General features: G+C 31.9%; 1 protein-coding gene across 1 annotated transcript in view; it reads left to right on the forward strand.

Annotated features, from left to right (window-relative positions):
- The window catches only part of LOC133181066 (tripeptidyl-peptidase 2-like), a 19,804-nt gene extending 1,449 nt beyond the window's left edge, over positions 1 to 18,355 (forward strand). Inside the window, exons 2-27 of the mRNA XM_061315608.1 lie at positions 116 to 244; positions 1,292 to 1,486; positions 2,348 to 2,472; positions 2,797 to 2,960; positions 3,839 to 3,993; positions 6,161 to 6,237; positions 6,588 to 6,715; positions 7,069 to 7,168; positions 7,261 to 7,394; positions 7,739 to 7,869; positions 8,693 to 9,028; positions 9,228 to 9,304; positions 9,906 to 10,012; positions 10,218 to 10,372; positions 10,627 to 10,743; positions 10,984 to 11,084; positions 11,407 to 11,506; positions 11,607 to 11,744; positions 12,937 to 13,178; positions 14,897 to 14,975; positions 15,500 to 15,672; positions 15,937 to 16,036; positions 16,168 to 16,298; positions 16,565 to 16,751; positions 17,208 to 17,327; positions 17,672 to 18,355. Coding sequence (XP_061171592.1) covers positions 116 to 244; positions 1,292 to 1,486; positions 2,348 to 2,472; positions 2,797 to 2,960; positions 3,839 to 3,993; positions 6,161 to 6,237; positions 6,588 to 6,715; positions 7,069 to 7,168; positions 7,261 to 7,394; positions 7,739 to 7,869; positions 8,693 to 9,028; positions 9,228 to 9,304; positions 9,906 to 10,012; positions 10,218 to 10,372; positions 10,627 to 10,743; positions 10,984 to 11,084; positions 11,407 to 11,506; positions 11,607 to 11,744; positions 12,937 to 13,178; positions 14,897 to 14,975; positions 15,500 to 15,672; positions 15,937 to 16,036; positions 16,168 to 16,298; positions 16,565 to 16,751; positions 17,208 to 17,327; positions 17,672 to 17,761 — 3,591 coding nt within the window. The 3' untranslated portion in view covers positions 17,762 to 18,355. The remainder of the gene's footprint in view (positions 1 to 115; positions 245 to 1,291; positions 1,487 to 2,347; positions 2,473 to 2,796; positions 2,961 to 3,838; positions 3,994 to 6,160; positions 6,238 to 6,587; positions 6,716 to 7,068; positions 7,169 to 7,260; positions 7,395 to 7,738; positions 7,870 to 8,692; positions 9,029 to 9,227; positions 9,305 to 9,905; positions 10,013 to 10,217; positions 10,373 to 10,626; positions 10,744 to 10,983; positions 11,085 to 11,406; positions 11,507 to 11,606; positions 11,745 to 12,936; positions 13,179 to 14,896; positions 14,976 to 15,499; positions 15,673 to 15,936; positions 16,037 to 16,167; positions 16,299 to 16,564; positions 16,752 to 17,207; positions 17,328 to 17,671) is intronic.
- Positions 18,356 to 19,878: the final 1,523 nt, after the last annotated feature.

The raw sequence follows: 19,878 nt of genomic DNA on the forward strand, positions 1-19,878 counted from the left end.
TCAGGGGCTAGTCATTGGACATCCCCCTCCTTTCTTTTAATTCAAAAACACATTAAATTTTAAGTACGTTTTAAACTTATGAAAAAGAAATAATGAACCTTTTATCACTTTTAAGACAACACCAGATGGAAGCCCAAAAATCATTGACTTAATTGACACAACAGGATCAGGTGATGTTGACACCTCTAGAATTGAAGAGGTTAAAGATGGAGAAGTTACAGGTGTTACTGGACGGAAACTTAAGGTATGAAATAGATATAGATATTAAGGATGCATGGCAACCAACTGCAGAATTACCAATCGGTTAACCACAACATGTTCCATTTGATTAACCAGTTAGATGTTTCAAAATACATTTACACTTATTTTGACATACTTGTATGGAAAGCTTTTACAGCCCTTTTCATAGTCACACAAAGATTTAAAAAAAAAAAAAGACATATGTAGGTAAAATTAATTTTGCATATTCTATCAGAACGATATAGATGAAATGTATTTCAATCCTAATAAGCAAGAAAAAACAGAAAGCCTTGAAACTTTTTTTTGTTTGAAAATATAATTTGATCAACAACTGCAGAGGATAGATAGGGTAAGCAGGTAGTTGCATGTAAACATTAATGTTTACAGTGCTCATTAGTGTTTTTACTAATAAAAAAAGAATCCCGGACAAACAGATGCAGTGTTAAAACAGTAATAAACACTTCTGAAACCCTACCATTTACCGGTACAATGTACACTCCAATGATCTCCATTGTGGAGAGTCTTAATTATCTCCATATTAATTTAATTTGATGTCTGTGAACATTAACTAATCAACATTCTTTTTCTTTCAATTGAATCTGAGAGCAATCTTTTAATGAAATTGCATTCAAATGTACACATAATTACCGTATATACTCACCTATAAGTCGGTTCGCCTATAAGTCGGTTGTATTTTTTAAGCTTAAATTAGAGGGACTGACCCACTAAAATACCATTCTTTTTATAATTCGCGTACAAGTCAGATAAAGAGTTTTGGACCAAAGTTTAACTCCCAAAAAAACGACTTATAGGTGAGTATAACGGTAAATTTTTTTGAATAGCAAATTACAAATTGCAATTGATTACTATCATTCCAGCCAAGTAACCAATGAAATTGTTACTAAATTGTCATCCTTAATAAATATATTTAGTAATTATACCATTGATTGGCAACATTCATGTACTTTTTAAATCAACATAGATGAAAGAGCCTTTGAGTAATGGTTTAACTTAATCATATGTATATTTTCCTTTGGATAAATCAACATAGATTCCAGACACTTGGACAAATCCCTCTGGGTTATATCATGTAGGAGTGAAGCCTGCATATGATTTGTTTCCAAAAAAGCTCCAGGATAGACTCAATAAAGAAAGGAAAGAGAAAAACTGGAACCCAGCACACAGAGAGGCTATAGCTGAGGCCACAAGAAAACTTGAACAGTACGAGGCATCTACTTCAAACCAGGTCAGTGGGTTGTCTTGGAGAGCATCCTTGATCAATATTTAGGTAGTAAACAAATATACTGTTTGCAAATGTTGATGTTTTTTAACACACCAGCAAGAGTCAGTCACAATACAGAGTGTCAGATATATGCATGAGTAAAATTTATGATGGGCAAGGTAATCTAGAAAAACAACAAGTTTCTTTTTGTTTTAATTTGTTGTTTTAACTTCTTTATATCTTACTTTCAATTTCAACAGAACTAAGCATGAAAGTGCTTATTCATTGAAATGTGAGTTTTTAATTGACATTACAGAAACATATAAGATCATGATGATTAAATGCTGTTGGAACGTGAACTTTTATTGAAGATGAGTGTGGGGCCCAGATTTACACCCCCCCCCCATTCTGATACACACTATATTACAAGATTTTACAAACTTGTTACTCTCATTTGTGTCTTTTTGTCTTGAATGCATGTTCTGCACACTACAGTTCTGCCACTTTAGGCTTCATTCTAAATTCATCATAAAAAGTCAATCAGTATAAATCCACAAAATTTGCATTTATGACACTGTCAGAAATGTAAATTATGGATGCTTTGTGAATAAGGTTCCTGAGGCCTGTTTTACAAAAGAACTTACGACAAAGACCAAAAACTTTAGTTGGTTGTAAAATTTTTCAAAATTAATGATTCTGTTTAAAATTGCTGTAGTAACATTAAAAGATTATAGCCATTTTCAATTTAATGTAAATTAGAAATTTATAAGCAGAATTAATTTTTGGTCTTAGACGTAAGTTCTTTTGTTAAGAGGGCCCCTGGTGTTTAATTGGCATTGATGTCATTGACAAAGATGTACGAGTAATTTGATCAATTTTATTCAGGACGATAAGCTGGAAAAAGAAAATCTCCAGAGTTATGTTGATATCCTGAACAGTTTGGAGAAGAAGTACAGTGACTGTGGACCTATCTATGACTGTGTTGTTTTCCATGATGGATCATCTTGGAGGTTTGTCTACAATAATCCAGAGCAAATTATTACTTTGATTAAAAACAATGATGTGGAGCTTATTTTTCAAGTAATTGATTGGAAAATACAGAACTTAAAATTGTGAAATATATTTCCTCCAATAATGTTTTTGTCAAAAGTAAACGTTTTTCAGATTCTATAATCAGTGTAAAATTGACAATTCGATGATTTGGTACCAAATATTTGCGCTTGTTTACTCAATAAGAGTAAACATATATAATTTTTTTTCTCAGCAAACTTATAAACACAGTTGAATTAAAGTTAATACCTAGCAGAATTTGAAAGTCTAGTGTTTATCTGCAGAGCCTGTGTGGACACAACAGAAAGGGGAGACTTGTGTGAATGTAAACTGCTGGCCAGCTACCATGAAGAACAAGAGTTCGGCACCTTCAGTCGGATAGACATGATGAACTACACTGTCAATATTTATAATGATGGGAACACCCTTGAAATTGTCACAAATGCAGGTATAACTAGCCCTTGTATTTTATATTTAAATTTAGACCTATAAAAAAGAAGTTATAATAGCTATACTAAGGTCTGGTCAGGAGGTATGGGATATATACAGGGATTGACCACCATGTGTATCAGCTGCAAATCTGCAGCACATGATGACATCTGTAAAAATAAATTGCAATGGATACAATGTATAACCAGAAAGCAACTGTGCCATGCATTCTAAAAAAAGTGTATATTTCATTTATGTATATGTACCACTCACACTTAAAATGGTAGTATGAATTTAAACAGGCAAATTTTTTTCAATGGTCATAATTTCAGGTCCAGGAAAGCTAGCTATTATAAACAGGGAATGTTTTGTTGTTGTATTAGTAGTAGTCAAAGAATATGTTTTAAATATGTTAGGTCTATTAGGAACACCCAGTAAATGATAGCATGATATACATTTAGGATCTAAAAAGTACAGAGAGCTGTGTTAATTCACTTCTTTGTGTGCAGTAAATATACACTTTTAATGTGTTATACATATCTCAGTACACCCAGGAGCAGAGGGAGCAGTATCCAAATTGATTTCAACAGAGTTGAAGTGTCATCTCAACATAATTTTTCACCAAGTGCATCTAAATAATACATGTAAATTATTACACCTCACATAATATTCAGCAACTTGGTAGGCATTCAGAATGTTTTATTCTAGAAACATTGAATATAAATTAAATGTTCATCTGCATCTATATGTACCAAATTTTTTTTTTTTCAATTATAATTTTAGTATATGGAATATGGGTTATATAACAGATTTTTTTTGTTTTTTTACAGTGAAATTATTCAATACATATAATTTGTTATAGCACATTCTTTACAATTTTTTTTATTATTATTTTAGGGGCCCATGCTTCCCATGTGGCAGGGATTACAGCTGGATATTTCCCTGACCAACCAGAGAGAAATGGAGTAGCCCCTGGGGCACAAATTATATCCATTAAAATAGGGGACACAAGGCTGGGATCTATGGAGACTGGCACCTCACTAGTCAGGGCTGTAAGTATATTCGCTTAGACATTTTTAAGTTAAAAAACAATTATTATTTGATTTGAAAGGGAAATATCTTTTATAAACACAGAGCATTTCTTAAGAAAATACTTTACAGTGGTACATTGTAATATAATGATTTTTATACCCCCCGCAAACAAAGTTTAGGGGGGGGTATATTGGAATCAGTTTGTGCGTCTGTCTGTCTGTCCGTCTGTCTGTAGACGAGACATTGTCCGGACCATTTCTTGGAAACTGTTGCAAGGATTTGTCTGAAAATTTGTACACTTATTATTCGCCATATGAAGGTGTGCACCTGATATTTTCATCATGATTGGATAATTTTTTTGCATTTTACAGGTGTTTTTTTCATTTTTATTTTATGGTTTTGTCTGGATCTGTTCCCAGAGACTATTGCATAGATTTGTATGAAAATTTGTACACTTATTATTTACCATATGAAGATGTGCACCTGGTATTTTCAACATTATTTGATAATTTTTCTGCATTTTACAGTTGTGTTTTTTTTTTCATTTTTATTGACTTAGTCATTTCGGGTTCATGTCTAAGGTGTGAGACATAGAATCTAGAACATCTGTACAAATATGTGAACTACAGCTTAAAACAACTCATTAGAACTAAAAAAAAATCACAAAGTATTAAAAACAGTTTTTACATTACACAGCAGATAGTGTAAATCCATTTGTCCCTTGGGAGTAATGAGTGGACATGCATCCAGTTAAAGATTAATTAATGAGTTCAGTGTGGGAAGCTGTTAGGGCATCTCTGATCAAGCAGGTCTTATCATCTATATCTCCTGGGAATTGGGCAGAAAGAAATAAAGATCTCTGTTGTCTAAGTCTCTTAATTGTAATTTATGTCTGTCAAAATACATAGTTACTGGAACCAGCCTTTTATTTTTAAAATGAGTTTGATATAAAGGTATTAAGATCAATTTGATTTTGTATAATTAATTATGATCATTTTTTTTTCAACGATCAATTTGCAGTGTCATGTCTCACAAAGATGACAGATAGTTGCAAACTATTTTTTCAATGTAATAAAAAACACTGTAATTATTAGTATTGATGTTTTATTAGGCTGCACCTTAGTTTCATTCATTAAATAAAGTGCCCCACCACAGCATGATATGCCCATCAAATATTGTTAAATTATCATAAACAGTTTAGATTCAATTGTTCGAATGACATCTTAGCGAGACAAGGCAGTCTGCAATTTGTTGTAAAGATATAGAAATTAAAATAAAAAACGTACAATAAATAATTAGTTTAAATTATATTATACAATATCATATAAGTTTTAATTATTATATACAATATCAAAATAGTTTTAATTACATCAGATTTATCTTGAAAGTAAGACTAGCCAACAAGAACAATTCAATACAACACAAGCAATTAATTAAGAGACTGATTCCTTTTGCCCAATTCCCAAGAGATGTAGATAACACCTGCTTGATCAGAGATGCTCTACCAGTTATCTCCTCACACTAAACTCATTAATTTATCTCTAATTTGACATGTAATTTTCTGCTATCAAAATTTTCCTTGACCAGTGCCTGATCATTACACCCATGGGAGAGGTGGAATTTTTCTTGTTACAGACTGCTGTAAAGAACATAATGAAAATAATAAGACTAGTATTTTCTTGATTAAACACTTTTTTTAATAAAGATACTGCAATACTGATCTGACATCTTTTGGGATTGTGTAATTTAAAAGTTAAAAGACATAGTTTTTTGATTCTAAGTCTAATGGTTTTCTAGTTATGATTTTTCCATATTTGGCCATAGCGTCTTAATTAAAGGTCAGAGCGACCTGGTTTTAATGTGCGACACACCTTCTACCCTAGATGTATCAGCTGACAAAGTTTAATAATTCTAGGCCTAATAGTATTAAAGTTATGAGCCGGACATGAAAAAGCTAACAGACGGACGGACGGACATGAACGCTGTAACATAATACATCCCGTCTTAAGACGGGCGTATAAAAAAATATAATGAGTAATTTAATTTTCACTGTAAATGTTTAAGTAAATTGTGAACACCTCTCAAATCTACAAAACATTAGTGATTTGGTACTTTCTCTGAAAAACCCAGCGGGGGGTATTTGTCCCTTTTGGACAGTTCTAGTTTTTGTTGTTGTTGTATTTTCAGATGATCAAAGTGATAGAATATAAGTGTGATCTAGTCAACTATAGTTATGGTGAGGCAGCTAGCTGGCCAGATTCAGGGTATGCATCATTTACATGTATATACCAGTATGTATTTTTATATGAAAAAATATATAGTGGATCAAGAATATTTTATATAGTCCTACTTTATGGAGCTTGGAAATTTCTTCTTTTTTTTTTCCTTTTAAAAGGGATATTTAATTTTCTTTCCCCCCAAAAGGTGAGTCACTTATCTCACTCAATAAGCAGTGTCTGATTGTCAGCATGATCCACTGGCTAATTGAAATACCATGTCTTTTGCTATCACTCATGGAATAGTTTAAAATTTCTACATGAAGTATTTCAGACACCATGTTACAAATCAGTTATTTTTGACAGGTCATTTATTGGTTATTTCAATATTGATTTAGGCGTGTGGTGGATATATTGTCAGAGGCTGTGAATAAACATGGGGTGATTATTGTTAGCAGTGCTGGAAACAATGGCCCCGCCCTCTCTACTGTTGGGTGCCCTGGTGGCACCACTAATGCATTGATAGGTATTGGTGTTTAAATTTTGTGTTCATTCAATATTCTAAGGTGCTAACAATAAGGATTGTCCAAAAGTAATAAAATCTCTAATAATGGAAGGTATTTTAATAACAAAATTTCATATTTGATATGCAATATCTCTATTAAGTCTATATATTTTAAATGATGTTCCTGGATGTTGGCAGCAATGCAAAAACATAACAGATTTTGATATTTGATTGTGTTACTGCCCTATTCTCAATTTTTTTTCTTTACAGGTCTGTACAGCATAAAGATATATTATTATAAGTGCTTAAATATCTTTCTTTCTTTTTTTTTTTGTTTGAAAGAAATCGATCATTTTTTATTTGTGTTTGTGCAGGGGTAGGGGCCATGGTGTCTCCAGCAATGATGGCAGCTCAGTACTCCCTCATGGAAAAACTGCCATGCAACCAGTACACATGGTCCTCTAGAGGACCAACGTAAGTATACACTAAGTAAAGTAGATTTTTCAAAGCTCAAATTTTTTTATGTCAGTCAATCTTTAAAAAAGCCATGACTTTTAATTTACCAGACATGACGGCGATCTGGGAGTGACCATTAGTGCTCCGGGGGGTGCCATTGCCTGCGTTCCAAATTGGACTCTGAGGGGCAATCAGCTGATGAATGGAACAAGCATGAGTTCTCCAAATGCTTGTGGTTGTATAGGTAGGATTTTTTCTACATTTACAAACTTATGTTCTATTTAGTATCATTCTTATCCCTCAAGATTTTTTTTCCCTTTTAAAATTTTATTTTGATTGTGATTCTCAATCACTTAAATGCACCTGTCAATAAAAGTGCCCACAGCTACAATTGACTCATCAAATTAATAAGTGCATAGACATATTACCAACTAAATATATTTCACTGAAGGTCAACATGAACTTCATTTTTTATCATACTGGAATATATAACAACTGTTTCTTTGAAATAAGTTCTTAGTATTTCAGTCATAGTTTGCTTTTAGAGACAATATAATTTTTTTGTTTAAAATTCTGAGTTCTTTTCAGGACTTATACTGTCTGGACTGAAAGCCAATGGTATAGAATATTCACCTTTTAGTGTGAAGAGGGCTTTGATAAATACAGCCACTGCTGTGCCAAACATTGAGGTCCAAGCACTGGGACATGGTCTTATACAGGTAAATTCTAATTTGCAGTGTATATCCACCCTGGCCTTTTTTTGGGGGGGTGGAGGTGGGGTGGGGGTGTTACATGTATGCTTCAGACCTTTTACTCTTACGATTTCGCCGTACTTTGTACGGATTTTGAGTCTTAAATACTTCTCACGTTTTACTTTAATGAAAATACGGAAATCCGAAATCCGTTCGTTTGGATTTTAGCAGATAGTTTTCGTTATGATCTGTCTCAGTTTGACGCTTTTTAATCACTAAAAAAAAGAAAGATTTCAAACACTTAAGTGATGTTGGGTTGCCAAAACGCGGTGGTTTCTCTAGTAATATATGTAAAATCGATGGAAAGTAAAATCTTACGGGTAAATGCCAAATTTCACTGACAAATCTAATAAAAAATACTGAAAGACAACAATATGGGTAAACAGGTCTGATGCTTTTTTACTATGTTTCATTGTGGCTGATACCTTTCTTCATTTTAGCTGTAAATATTGTCAGTCCCCAGTGTCCAATATGAAATGCATATTAAAAATTATCTTTAACTATGTTTTTTTTTTGTTGCATATAAATAATATTTTCTCTTATTCTGCATTGATATTTTTTTTTGTACTTCATGTTGCTTAATAACTCTTAGGCATACATACTGAATAATGCTCATACATGTTTACAAATTATACATGTATTTACATTCTTGAAGGAGAGTCATATACACTGTGCATGTATCATATCAATTAAATTTCATGTACACATGTATGTGTAAATCTTCTTCAACATTTGATTTGAATGACCAAAATGAAGTTTATGTTTTAACAATAACATAATTTACATGCAGGTGGAGAAGGCCTATGATTTTCTGACCAATTTTGCCAAAGAACCAGAGGTTAAGGTAGAATTCAAGCTTTCAAGTTCAGATGGAAAGAGAGGAATTTATCTGAGGGAACCCCATCACTTCCGTAAACCTTATGAAACAAAGGTGTCAATTTCACCAAATTTCTTTGAGGACCACGTGGAACAGGAGGAGAAAATTAACTTCTGCATGCAGTTTAATTTGAACTGTGATGCCTCCTGGGTGCAGTGCCCCTCCCACTTAGAATTGATGAATGTTGAGAGGTTATTCAGTGTTAAGGTGGATCACAGAGGGCTCAGTGAAGGGGTTTATTACACTGAGGTATTCGAATTATAAGTATATATATATATATATATATATATATATATATATATATATATATATATATATATATATATAGTGTGCACATTGAAATGGTGAACTTCACAACTTTTACATGTTTACCTATGAGAAACAATTGCCTTTTCCAGAATTCAGTCTTTTTTTTTTTTTTTTAATTGTGGAATAAATTTATTTAAAGGTGAAAGGCTTTGATGTGAAGTGCCTTGAAAAAGGCCCTGTATTCAGATTTCCAATAACAGTGGTAGTACCAAGCAAGTAAGTGAAGTTTTATTATAAATAAAAGGAATATAAGGAATTGTGTAAAATTGAATTGCATGCAATTATGTTATAATATTCTTCTTTTTTTTCTGTTATCTGTCATTTGATTTCTTATTTTGACTGTATGCCAACATTGTGATGTCAATGAATTGAATTGAATTGAATAAATCGATTGTTCTTAAGGATGCATATTGTCAGTCCTATGAGTATTTCTTTTTAATAATATCTAAAAATTGGTTTAGTAGTCAGATAAAATTACTAAATTGTGTGTCAGTGACGTCATTTGTTTTCACATTTACAACTTTAAATTTAGCCATATACAGCTGTATCTTTTGCAAATTTACAATGTTGTAATATTGTGCCTGGTTTAGTTGAAGAGTATGGCTTCATGCCATCTTGAGGTTGAAATTGGAATTCAGAGCTTTAGTACATTGTAATAAATATGTAAAGGGAAAAGTAAAAAGGGCACAGACACCACTAGAAAAGGATTGGTGCTATGCCCTATCGTTGTCCTAGGTGGAACACTGCCAGAAGAATGTTCTATATAGGAAGTTTTTAACGCATGTTTGAAACCAAAATATTTTCACTTTTTTTTAAGAATTGATGATGAGATCAAGTGGGAGAAATCTTTCTCAAACATGCTCTTCAAACCAGGACAAATCCATCGTCATTTCATTAAGGTTCCTACAGGTGCAAATATTGCAGGTAGGTACATGTACCCACTCTGGTGGTTTTACTGCAGTAACATACATGTACAAGCAGATGTAGTGATGTGTGGTTATGCATCCGATATTATTTCTTCATGATTGCAGTCAATTTTGATATGTTTGAGAAAGATGAAATCTTGAGGCATTTTCACTAAGCTTGAAAAAGAAAGATAAAAAGCATTAATTGTTTATTTTGTTTTCAGTATTGAATGTTGAGTCGACTGATAAAGAAAAGAGCTGCAGAATGCTACTACATGCTGTACAAAATCTACCACAGCATCAGTACACCAAACTTGAGTTTGAAAAGTTTATCACATTATCAGATAGTGGGGAGTCCAAACATGCATTTAGAGTGGAGGTACATGTAACTATAGCTTCATGCCTTCTGGCAAATTAAATTTTGATCAGACAAGCTTCAAAGAAAATTTCATGTTTAAAATTTAACCATCATTCATTGTTGTTTTTTTTTTTGTTTTTTTTTGTTTTTTGTTTTATGGTTTTTAGAAGTCACTAGAGGAAAATTTTGAGATGTAAAGGGTGTTTTACCTCCCTGTAAAAAGTAAAGTTTTATACCATGTTTGTGAATTGAATTGTGAGTTTTTGAATTAACAGGAAAATGGAACTTTGGAATTGTGTATAGCCAAATGGTGGGCCAATTTAGGGGATGTTACTCTTAACTACAGCATAACATTCCATGGAGTCACACTGGATGTAAAGAAACCTGTTCTGGTATGTGTCTGTCAATCAGAATAATTTTTTCTCCTCTTGGAGGAGCAAATTTCTTCAATCATAAAATGAGATAGGTTTGTGAATCAGAATTCTGATAGAGTTCATAACGCAAAATGAGTTTTAGATCTCCAACACTTATCCTTATTGGGTTTATAGTAGGATTTTTTTTTTTTAATAAAAAATCAATTTGATTAAAGAGGAGATAGTAGGATCATTTGGATTCCCTTGTTGTTCTTGCAGCATGCTTCAGATGGAGTGGCCAGATACAATATCAGAGCCAACCTTAGGAGAGAGGAGCTCAGTCCAACCATATCACTGAAGACACTGGTACAACCTCTCAGGTAATCTGACATGTTAAATAAATGTGGGGTTATCATCATGAATTTTCATGAAGCCAAAATTGATATCCCAGAAAAGAATTGAAATGCAGTATATTCCTTAAATAATTAAAACCTAAAGGAAATTGTTTTTATAAAGATTTATAAGAAATTTTGATTCTTTTCTGATGATAAATTATTTTAAATACTGGATGTGAAAAGCAAACTGAGTATTGCAATGTGTTTGAATGAGAGAATGAATATACAGTATAATAAAATTGATTAAAATTCATTATAAGGCAAACATTGTACATGTACCAGTAGTCTTTTATATACTTATATGTAGGCCAACAGAATACAAGATAAAGGTTCTACCAGGATCTAGAGACACTCTGCCAGAGGAGAGACATATATTTGCATTGGAACTCACCTACAACTTCCACCTAGTAAGACGTGTACTAAATTTACATTTAAATAAGAGGTTATATTTATCTTACTTCCAGTACATTAGTATTTTACATATTAAGCAAATACTTTTTCCTTTAGGACAAGGGAGGGGATGTAACTCCTAACTGCTCGTTCCTTAGTCCATTGCTGTACGAGTCTGAGTACGAGAGTCAGCTTTGGATGTTGTTTGATTCCAACAAACAGTATTTAGGATGTGGAGATGCCTTCCACAACAGAGTAAGAATTAACTACAAATATCATATTAGAGGTGATCTGTACATTAATTTACATTGAGACATTTGAAATTGTACATTGTACAAGATTACTAACAAACTTTGTAGATAACCAGAAAATGACATTTATGTAAATAGAAATATAAATTTTCAGAGCAATTTTTCAGATAAATTCAAATGAGAATATTGCAGATTTAATATCTAAAATCAAGGTTGTCTGAATGGGATTTAAGGGGTATCTCTTCCAGACTAAGAAATATACTGAAACGCAAAAGAAACGCAACAAGCAGTAATCTACAAATATTTGAACCTTTTAACTAATGATTTTCAAAACTGATTACAGTTAAGTTAAACTCGATTTAAAACCATCAAAGATTTGTTAACATTGTTAAATGATTACCTTTTAACTTTAGAAAGTAACACATAACTGTTAAAACACCCCCCTTCTCAGCCATTCAATTATAGCGTGGAAGACTGCCATGCACAACAATTGCAGCTTGATTTCCACGATGCAATAAGTTCATCAATCTCGGGATCTGAGTGAAAAAAATATTCTTTGCCATTTTTAAATGTCTGTTTTTCAGATGATGAAGTCGAATTTTCTCTAACCTAGCGCAGTGTAGTAACACTTGGACTTCCGGTCCACGGACTATCATTCATGCTAATGATACGTATGAGCCTGTTGAGGCGTGTTGTCGTGCATTTTTGCATCTGCAATTCTCCATTACCTTTATTTTCAGATTTTCCAAGTAGAGCACTTGAAATGCGTACTTAAGTCATTTTCAGGAAGCCTTGGCATATCTTCCAGAAACGAAAGGAGAATTTATTTTGCGAAATATTGCTGCATTACTTATGATAAACAGATACAAACCCTTAAAACCCCACATTTTTGTCAAATGTTTTGTTAAACATGCAATTTTTGATTTCTGTTCAGTGGGCTCAAACTTAACTTCCGGTTATGGCATAAAAATCATTCAACCGTTAAATTATCGATACTTACAATGTTGAAGATATCCGTACTTTTTAGATACAAAATTATATCCTTTATATGATTTTCCCCTCTAAAATAGGATGTTGCATTTCTTTTGCGTTTCAGTATACAAGTATACTGATCTGTTTAATATACACACAATTTAATATGTAGCACTCTTATTATAAACAAATGGGTACATTGTGTGTAAACTTGAAAATTACAGTACACACTGAAGTTGGAAAAAGGAGACTTCACATTGTTGCTTCAAGTTCGTCATGAGAAGAAGGATAAACTTGAACAACTGAAGGACCTGGTGGTTCAGATCAAGTACAAATTGGCATCTCCCATCGCTCTGAATACTTACAGCAGCTGGCAAAAGGTCTTTGAAGGAAAGAAGTGTAACAGTTTGGTGTTAGGGAAAGGTGCTCTGCAGCCAATTTTTGTTGCACCACTTGGCTCTGACAAGTAAGGAAGCAGGGATGGGGTAATCGTAATCGAGTAATCGTAATCGATTGTAATGATTACTTTTTTTCAAGTAATCGACAGTAATCTGTAATCGAAGAGATTTTCAATTACTTGTAATCGTAATTTAATCGATTACAGCTAAAATTTTCAATGTAATTATAATTACTTTTCGATTACTTTCGATTATTTTATAAATAAATGGATGTTATTTTGGAGAATTATTTCCAGTCAGTCACACATAAATATCAAATATAAAGTTAACCACCTAGTGTAATGTTTAGATTTCCTAACTTTTATTATCATAAGTTTAATAATGTTCTCAATAAATTTTGCACTATAGACCTTCTGTTCAAGTATTAAATAATTCTGAAGTGTATTTCAACCATTTATTAATAAAATATACAGATTTTTCGTGTGCATTTTACATTTGACCCACTGTCCTCTTGCTGCATGTCCTTTAATTTTCATATTTCAGATGTAGATAAACTTTGTCTTGTAATAAAAAAAATATAGATAGCAAAAACAGATTTAAGTGCTGCATTAAATATAAATAATTTGGTAAATAAACTACACTGTACTCGAAAAAAAAAAAAAGAAGATGGAAATACATGTATTTTTTCATATCTGAAAATGTTAATACAACTTCAAACCTGTGTTTTAGTAACTTTAAAATTTGCAAAATCATTCTCATGTTTTCATTCAAAATTGTAAGGTTGCTTTTATATCAGTGAGGGGTTATAAGTGTCTGTAAGAGAGGGAGTGTGTCACTGTGTTTGATTATCTTAATTGGCTAATGAATTGACCGAGACATCTCTGATTTGCAGATAATGAGGTGTAAACTGTGAACTACCTAGTGTTTAACTTTCATTCCATTGAAGACAAACAGTATTATTAAAACAATTAATAGCTCTCAAAACACTTATTTCAATACAGAATGAAATTGTGCTATTAGTTGAATTACTTAAAGACACATTTAATTTACATGTTTATTACTAAGAGTTCTAATTTACTTAAAACAAAAAACAAAAAAAAACACACGTACAGGAATGTGTACTGTCAACATACGTGCAACCCAAATACTTCTAATGAAGTAATTCACAATAAAATATTAAATACTTTTTGCAACAAGTCAAATCTGAATATGGAGGTTCAGATCCAAGATTGAAAGGAATAATTAATTCCTTGGCAAATTTTATTGTAGGAATCATGTCTCCACTTTCCATGGTAGAGAATCCCTCATTTGGGCATATAGTTAGAATGTTAGCCAGAATAAAACCTTAAAAGAATCTGCACTGAAACTGCAGGAACACATTCAAACTTCAGTGGATAACATCAACATTTACCATTTAAATATTGCTTTGATATTTGAAGGGATAAAACTTGGAAGTAATCGATTATTAATCGATTACATCTTCCAAAGTAATCGATTACAGGACAAAAATGAGTGTAATCGATTACATCTTTCAGTAATCGTGCCCATCCCTGTAAGGAAGTTGCTTCAGCAACATGTACATGTATTTAGATATTTGTTGTTTAGTTTAGAAAATGCAAGAATGTCAAATATTGGTCCTGTCTGGTAAAGGTTTAACCTCCTGTACCTTGAAACCATTGGTGTTGTAACAATTTATTTAATTAATGGTAGTGAGTTATTTCTTTTTCAAAAAAGAAAAAAAAGAAAAAAATTATATGATTTTTTTTTTTTTTTTTTTTTTTTGCAGAATTCCTAAAAATGCCAAACCAGGACAGATATTACTGGGGACACTGACTCTGTTGAAGAGTGAACCTCTTACTGAAACAGTATGTAGTTTGCATTACTAAAACAGTATGAAGTTTGCATTACTAAAATTGATATAAGTGAGCCAGTTTGAACGTGTTGAAGGTTTACAGTAAATTATTAAGTCTCCTGATGCAGTTCCAAGAAATTTACTCAGTGGCCAGATAAATTTAAACGTGGGTTAATTATTAGAACATTGTAATTTAACTAATTGATGTCACTTTGGATCACCTGTCCAGTCTATTTTGTTAAACATGTTTGCTCATGTCTTAGACTTTGTTCTCTCTCTCTCTCTTTTCTTTTCACATAAAACATGTACAGAAATTAAGAGTGATATCTGCATTATAAGAATGAAAACAATTAGGGAAAAAACAGCTTGATGGTCATATTTAATCACCGCATATAGTTCAGTTGGAATAGCAACTATCAATGTTTCAAAATTTAAACATGGTTTGTTTGCTGCAGATATATGTACATTATACACTCAAATGAAATGACAGTGGATTTCTTACAATCTGTTGATGAATAGTTTTTGTATGTTTTACAGAGTAGTGTACCTTTTAAATATGTGATCACTGAAATAGCCAAGAAAGATAACCCTAAGAAAGAGAAGAAGGCAGGCAAAGACAAAGGAGAGAAAGAAAGTGAAAAGAAGGAGAAAACAAAAGAAGAAGAATACAAAGAGTCACTCAGGGACCTACAAATCTCATGGATCTCAAAGTAATTCTATTTAATTAATATTTATTTTGATACCCAATGAAATATGTTTAAACTCCTCTCTTAGACAAAATTTTCCATCCTGAAAATTAAAAATAGATTCAGTGGAATTTTAAGGAGGGGTGGAGGGGGAGGGGAATGCAAAAAAAAAAAAAAAAAAGAAAAAGAAAAGAAAAATTAGAAAATTGGGGAATAGTTTTTTTGCCTTTGATTGCATCTGATGCACTGAATGTTTTTTTTATTTAAATGATATCTATGTATTTGTAGATTAGAACCAGATCATTCCTTGTTTGATGAGTTAAGGAGTCAACACCCTGATCACTTACCAGTGTTTACTGCCAGACTACAGAGTCTAGACAACCACAAGGTACTGCCTCATACATGTATCTTTTGCCAAAATAATTTAATTTAGATATGACTGTCAGGATCATTCTAGGTTCTTCATTATTAAGTGAGTTAACTGAGTTATACTTACTGTATATTGCATTTTTCATCTAGGATAGGAAAAAGTATCTGGGTGAAATTATTGACCTGAGTAAATTCATCATTTCCAAAATTGATCAAAAGGAACTGCTAAGTTACTATGGTATGAAGTCAGACCCAAGACCAGAGGCAGCTACAATCAAAGGGTGTGTACCTGACTTAATCCTTGGATTTATTACATGTACATTGAGTAAAATGTCTTTTGTACTGCAGAATTTCTCAAATGTCATGTACTAACTTTTTTCTCAGTTTGTCTTGGTAATAATTGATATAACTGAAAGTGTGTAGTTTTTTTTTATGATATTTCTTTATAGCAAAGTGAATGAATTTTTCTCTGAGTGTAAGCAGAGGACGCATACTTATATTTTGTCCATGTGTACATGAATAAGAGATGAATGTACTTCCATTCCAGTGAGAAAGACAAGGTAAAAGAAATGCTGATTGACAGCTACTTTAGATTAGGTAAAGCCCAGGTCAGTGTCCTGGAGGAAAAGGCTAAAGAGGAGGGGGACACTGAGGGACTGCCCAGTGTGACCACTGAAGACATGAAGGAGACTTATCAGAACTTACAGCAGTGGATAGATCTCAATGATTCCAAGGTATTTCTGGCTATATATATACTGGACATAATTTCCATACCTACAGGTGAATTGTACTAGAATCTAGTTTTTATACTAAAAAAGTTCACCTGGTAATGATAAAAATGTTTTTATGAAAGAAAGTACATGTATTATGAATTTGGTATTACCGTATAAGTGGAATTTTTAGCAAGTTGCAAATGTAGTGATTTTTCCTTAAAAAAAATTGGTATTTAATTTTAGCAAGAAGTAATTTTAGGGATTTTGTGATGCCTTGAAAGATAACAGTATAACATATAAAGTGGGAATAAATTGTTATATTTAATTTTAGCGATCTCAACACCCTCGCTAAAAATGCCAAAATTGAATCCTCGCTAAAATTTCTGCTTATACAGTACATCCTCTGCACTTGTGTATATATTTTTTATTTCAGTTCAGTATTTGAAAATTTGTAATTCTTTCTTATCTTGGTTTTAGGTGTCTTATTTCACAATGATGTATGCTCAACACATGAAGCATTATGGACGGGCTCTGAAAATTCTGCAGAAGAGTTATGAGGAGAAACCAACTCAGGAAATTGAAGTCACAATGGTCAAAGTAAGAAAATTATAATTTCTAATTTCTAATAACCCTAATTTCTTAGGGTTTCTTTGATACAAGTCAAGCTAATAAACTTCATTTATATTACAAAATAAGCATGTTTAGTTGTGCAAATAAAATATATGAAGACACATACACTCCCCCTCACTTTACTTTTGAAAACACATATTACATACATGCATGTACACATAAATTAAAAGAAAACCTACACTAGCAACAAATTTAAGAGTCATCAAACCTTAAAACTTTAATTGTTAATTTAGTTAATTAGAATGATAAATGTATTTTCTAGCTGCTTTATTAAACTGTCATTTGCTTGAAGATAGTATTTCTTCCTTTAGATGTTCAAGGAGTTAGGCTGGGACCATTGTGTTATACACCAGGAAAACTGGCTACACTTCAGGTATCCCAAGACCTACCGACCTTTCTGATGTCACTGAACCACTAGTCTTTCATTGTCCTCACATTGAAATGTGAGGTATTCACAGTAACTAAGTAGTTTGAGGTAGGAAATGTACAATGTACATGTATTGAATTAATTTTATATTGTATTATGTGTTTCAAGTGATACTACTGTTGCTCAAAGATTTCCTGTCTTTGAATATGTATGTACTGATAAAACTTTTAAAAGGTGCATGTGAAAATCTGTGGTTGTAGTTTAAACATTGCTGTATTATGATGAATAGGTATGGTATTAGGATATACATGTTGTTACTCTATTGAGTGTATATGTAGTACATTAGATATGTATTGTTAGATGGGTAAAAGAAATCAAATATGTACCTAAATTTTATGTGGTATTTATTCGGATTTTCACTGTCTTTAATTTTAATGCAAGCAAGTATTGTGGAGTCATGAAAAATTAAATACTGTCTGTACTTTGGGAGAAATTTCAAGTTGGAATTCAATATGTTATTGTGATAATAAACATATTCATATAATTTATAGATGACAGATTCACCTCTAAATGTATCTTTTTATTAATTTAAAGCTCATAAAATTTGTAAATGTGATCTAAATTTTTTAATTTTGTTGAGATATTGGTTTTAGAACTGTAATATAGGTAATACGTATTTTGAATTTAGTATTGTGCCTCTTTGCTTGATACACATACTGTACTTTTAAGTACTTATTTCAACAGTTCAGCTACTCTAAGTTTTAGACTGGGATTGGCATTTTGTCTCAATTATTAGTAAAAGCACCTTGTTTTAGATGAATATTTTAGACACACAAACCTGCAGTATTTGACTCTGCCAACACAAAGCATTTGGAGTTTTGTAGAGGATTTACATTGATTGATGGTCAGCTGTCATCCTGTTTTTTTCCCCCTCAAATCAGAAATGATTCTTTGTATACAGGTTTAAAAAATATGTTGTATACATGAACAGTAAACCAGTTCATATCTGTGGTTCTTTTTTTTTTTCTTTTGATCCTTCAGAGGACTAATTTGAATTTTTCAATATTCAGTATTTTATTGAATTTGCTAATGTAAGATAGAAATTGAAATACTTAAAAAAATTAATATTCTTAGATATTTCAGTTATTATCTTATATATGGTAAATTTTAGTAAATTAATTTATTTTGATTTTGATTAACATGCAAAATTTTGCCAAAACAACCACAAAGATTGACCATTATGTGGTACTTGCATAGACTGTGATAAGGAGTAAATCACATTTACACCAGATCTGCTTTTAGAAGATATTACATTGAGATTTATTCATTGTCTATTTTTATCTTTGTAAGAATTATTTTAAAATAGGAATCTCTAGGTCATTGTCAGAATTTGTTATATATCTATTGTATTTCATAATTTTTTTTCATGTCACAAATCTCTGTCAGACTTCATTTTAAGGTTTAATTTTCTGTGGAATATTTAGATTCAGTATTATGTCACAAAATACTTATTGTGAAACCTCATTGAAGTTCCTCACATAAAAATATGTATCTGAATGTAATGCATTGTCCTCTAAATCAGCATTGTCCTCTATATCTGAACTTTTCAGAGAAAATTAATGCAATAAAAAATAATCTCACAAATTGAGTTTTGTTTAAGAGTTCCCTTTAATCATCACGCAAAGTATTGTCATAAAATGAAGACAGATTTAGTCAGGCAGGGTGATCTGCTTATCACTAATCCAAACATGTCCAAGAACGAATTTGATGTCGATATCATATTGATATCTATCCAAATATGTACTATGAAATTGGAATTACTGGATATCATATATAAAACCGAGCGCCTTAGCTTGTTGAGATCGTCGATATCGACAATATCATGACGATATCATATTGATATTAATCCTATTCTGTAAAATTTAATTTCAGGTGAATGTATAAGATAATTATATAAGACTACACGCAATGTCGATATTGGTACATTTTTGACTTGAATATTTAAATAATTAGAGGGTTAGTGGTTGTAATTGTCAGGGGTTAGGGTAAATTTTAGGTTAAGGTTAGGGTGAAGGTTGGTAAAAAAAACACGTCTTGAACAATCATGATATCGACAGCAGGGCAGACTTAATACTCAGAAAGTTCATATAC

Source organism: Saccostrea echinata, unplaced genomic scaffold, assembly GCF_033153115.1.
Source record: "Saccostrea echinata isolate AGI-Se365-2 ecotype Australia unplaced genomic scaffold, CSIRO_AGI_Sech_v1 ptg000008l, whole genome shotgun sequence".
Classification (NCBI taxonomy): domain Eukaryota; kingdom Metazoa; phylum Mollusca; class Bivalvia; order Ostreida; family Ostreidae; genus Saccostrea; species Saccostrea echinata.